Source organism: Poecilia latipinna, unplaced genomic scaffold, assembly GCF_001443285.1.
Source record: "Poecilia latipinna isolate Pla-1442-1.1 unplaced genomic scaffold, P_latipinna-1.0 Scaffold806, whole genome shotgun sequence".
NCBI classification, from domain to species: Eukaryota; Metazoa; Chordata; class Actinopteri; order Cyprinodontiformes; family Poeciliidae; genus Poecilia; species Poecilia latipinna.
The window spans coordinates 199,388-203,425 of NW_015113422.1; the positions used below are offsets into that span (position 1 = coordinate 199,388).

General features: G+C 38.6%; 1 protein-coding gene across 7 annotated transcripts in view; it reads right to left on the minus strand.

Annotated features, from left to right (window-relative positions):
- The window catches only part of fam13b (family with sequence similarity 13 member B), a 69,616-nt gene that overhangs the window by 44,961 nt on the left and 20,617 nt on the right, over positions 1-4,038 (minus strand). For 5 of the 7 annotated variants that reach the window (XM_015047087.1, XM_015047084.1, XM_015047088.1 and 2 more), the window contains exons 4-6: positions 1,748-1,960; positions 554-755; positions 328-472 (exon numbers count right to left, since the gene is read on the minus strand). In XM_015047087.1, the coding sequence (XP_014902573.1) occupies positions 328-472; positions 554-755; positions 1,748-1,960 (560 nt within the window). The remainder of the gene's footprint in view (positions 1-327; positions 473-553; positions 756-1,747; positions 1,961-4,038) is intronic. The other 2 variants (XM_015047086.1, XM_015047090.1) reach the window with 1 other exon arrangement.

Below are 4,038 nucleotides of genomic sequence, written 5' to 3' on the forward strand. Positions count from 1 at the left end.
ATCGGTATCAGTGATCGGCCCTCATGGATGATCGGAATCGGCAGGAAAAAACCTGATCGGCACATCTCTACCTCAGATAACTTCTTGAATAAATTATTGGGGATGCAATGATACAAATATTCATGACGATATCGATATCTGATATTAATATTGATGTTTTGGTCAATAACCGATATTTACCTACGCTACTTATATTCTCTATCGTTTTGACACTTGGGAAAAGTGTCAAAGAAGCAGCTGTTGGCGCTGATATATCGTGCATCCCTATAAATTATGACCCATTGTCAGGTTATTCTGTCACAGAAGGTGAGGTGAGAAGAACCCAACCTGTTCGTTGATGGAGCTGTAGTCGTTGGTGGTGGACACGTCATCGTCCTCCGAGTCGAACAGTCCCTCCTGGTTGTCCAGCAGCTCGGCCAGCACTCTGCTAACCGACTCCTGGTCCCGAATGTCCTCCCGCTCAGTGGACAGACTGAAAACAGACGACAAGACAAGACATTTCAGTCGGGTTTCCAAATTCAGGCCGGTGGTTAGCATGTCAGAGGCTTCTTACTGAAAGATGTCGGGTCCAAAGACGGCGGCCAGCGCCCCGACGGTCCAGCTGTCCGGCTGGAGGGAAGCCACGCTGGCCAGGAAGCGGCACAGGAAGCGGAGCAGCCCGTAGTTCACATGGGGCAGCTGCTGCAGCAGGTACTTCAGGTTTCTGCACAGCTCCTCCTCATTGCTGTAATCTGCATTCAATAGACCAGAGATCCCTGCAAATGTTCACTGTACAACAGAAACTAGCAGGAGTTCTGGAAAAAGTATTCACACATAGATTTATGACCCAAAACAGCCCATCAGCAATGATCTGCATGACGACAAAATGAATAAAAAGAGGATTAGAGGAGATTATCTATGCCAGAAGCAGCATCAAAAAGGACACTGCACAGAGGTGAACCATAAATGGAAACAGAGCAAAACTGAAAATGGAGGATTTGGTCCTTTAAATCTCAACAAATGAACCTTTATGAGCATTAAAGATCCATTAAACAATTCAGAAAAATCACATGATTAAGTTTCAGTTCTTTCATAATTCATCACAAATGGAAACTTCAACATTTTGGTTGAGGAAAGTCACTGAACAATCCGAATCGTCGGCTCAATTCACGGTTATTCTTAAAACGTACACCAGAAAAGTGTAACATATTTATTTATATTAATTAATAGGACTTATTTTCTTAGACAATGTTATAATTATTTTAATGTATAATTATAATGATTTTGTTTGTTGAAGTCAGTAGAAAATTGCATATTGGACCCTCTTAGCTGAATGTGTCGTCCGGTGGACTCATACCTGATAAAAAAAACAACTTTATTTTTATAATAATCACATCTTCTATGAGTTTAATGGTTTATCACTGGTTTGTGGAAAACTCAACTTTATTATCCTCTATCTTTTCCTAATGTTTGATTCTTATACACTGGCAAAAGCATTAATTTAGCAGTAGCAATCTAGCAAAATGCGCTTGAACTGTTTTTATCTTTATTTCTTGATATTCTTGTTAAATCATACATTACTTTTATAATTGCAATGACATACAAAAAAAAGAAAAAAAAATACCCTCCCTGGAAGTATTTCTATTAGCACATGTGCAAATTAGCTGATAGGACGGATCGTGCTGTGACAAGGACCAACAAATAATTTTTCATGTTAGGTTACCGAGAAGTGAACTATCTGATCGGAAGCTGCGTCCCTGAAATGCACCTTGGTAGAGCTGCAGGATGTGTCCCTGCAGAGCCGTTGGTATGACGGGTTCGGGAAGCTCCTGCAGGAAGAGGCGGAGCAGACTGACCGCTGATGCCAGATCAGCCTCCTTCTCCAGCTCCACCTCCTCGCCGCTGTCGTAGCGCTGACGCAGCCAGTCTACTCGCTCCGCGTTGCCGTTAACCAGGAAGAGTCCCTCCAAGTCCAGCTGACCTGATGATGCAGACAGACAGACAGCAGCTGTTTACCGGGTCTTCATCTGCGTGACCTTCTGAAGAGAGGCCATGTTTAAGTTTGAGGTTCATTACAAACAAAAGTTGAGAGTTTGGACTGTCCCTTCACGGATATACTACCTTCTCTTTGGCTCTAGACTCTAAAGCTGCTGCAGAATCAAACAAAATTACCAAAATTATTAAATTTAATCCCTGTATCGAGATTCTGAGCACAGAAACTCTGAAATACATAAAAATACAGACTTGGAAACTTGCTGGCCCTGTAAAGTTCAGGGCCAGCAAGAAAAAAAATTCAGCAAAAGTCGCATTTTGAAAAATGAAAAGTGCAAAGCAAGACTTTTAATTTATTTTTTACAAAAGTCCTAACTGGCAGATTAGCCAGTTTTCCCAGTATGAGCATAATTAATATGTTTAAAAGAGTAATTTTGTTTAAACTTCATAGTTTTTGTTTTGGTTGTTTCATTTATTTTGGATATTTAAAATGTCTTCCAGTTCCAGTGTTAAATGTTCTTTGGAAATTAAAGTTTATTGATCTTTGAGAGGGTGTACTTGTTCCATTATCATTTCATTGGTTGAAAATGGTCTTAAAATGTTGATGGTGTTACTTTCTCTTAATTTAAAATTTTGATTGTTAGTTTTGCACAATGTCAATAAAAATTAGGGTAAATGTTCTGTTAAAGTAAAACAGTAAATGTTGACCTCCAGCTATTTTACATACTTTTTGAGTTAATAAATGTTGTTAATTTGAAAAAAGTGGAATTCTGAAAGATAAAACAAACAAAAGTCAAATTTGGAAAATAATGAGACAGATTTCTTGTAGAGCTGTTTCAAATTTCTAAATATAGATGCAATGCATATAATGACAATTTTTTAACATGAGGATTATGAAATGGCTTCTTTTCTGCTGTTTGCCGCCTGGTGTCTGATCCATTAGTGAGCCTTGAACCCGGTCCAAGTCCAGAAGACTAAAAGGAATCCTGTGGACCAGATTCCCTTTTCTGGCTCCACGCAGCTGACCGCATGAAGCGCAGGGGCTCAGACGACAATAAGGGGCCAGTGTTAAAAAAAAAAAGAACTGTTTCTGTGACTGTGGGTTTTTTATAAGATTCATATGTTAGTCGCAACACGGAATGAAAATGTACCAAAACAGAAGGAGACTTTTCATCTTTCTTTTCCATTAACTGAAATGACAAATATAAATAACAGCCAGTAAAACCTGAGGTATCACTCACAAAGCAGGACAGATTAATGCTGATGACTAATTAACACTGCAGCTGAGACTCCTTACGTAACTTGACACGGCTGAACAGCTGCTGGGTCACCAACCTGTTCCACACCTTACTAGGCCTGGACACTTTGTTCCAATCTTTACATCAACTCAACACATTTTTCAGTAAACTCTGTATTCCCATTGACGGTTCCTACTGAACAGACACAGTAAGGCTGTCACAAAAAGGAATAAATCAATTAATCGCATGATAAACTGAAATGAGCACGATGACTTTCATTTGCATGCTTGATTTTTTTGTAGTTTGCTTATTCTTTAAAGAGATGTTGCACTTGAATATTGTTGAAAAGCCGCTATTTTAAAAAAATGAAAATGCAAAGGAGTTAGTTTGCACTTTTATTTATTTTTTTTAAAAAGTCCAAACTGCCAGTTTTGCCCGTTTTCCCTGCTTTAGCCGAATGATTAATATAATTGAAACTTGATCCTTTTTGTTTTGTTTATTTATTTTGGATATGTAAATTGTCATCCAGTTCCAGTGTGAAATGTTCTATAGAAATTAAAGCTTTTTCAAGAAGATGTACTTACATTAATACGCCATTATCATTATGCTGGTTGAAAGTGGTTTCAAAACGACAACATTATTATTTATCGCAATACTTTCTGGGACAATTCATATTTCAGAAAATTTTCGTATTTTGCTCAACTTTAGATTGAGATAACATTATCTGGTCAAAAGGTTTTGTAAGGACCACAGATTAGAGGTGTGCCGATCGATCGGTCACCGATCATAATCGGGCCGATTTTCGTGAAAAAGTGCATGATCGGCGATC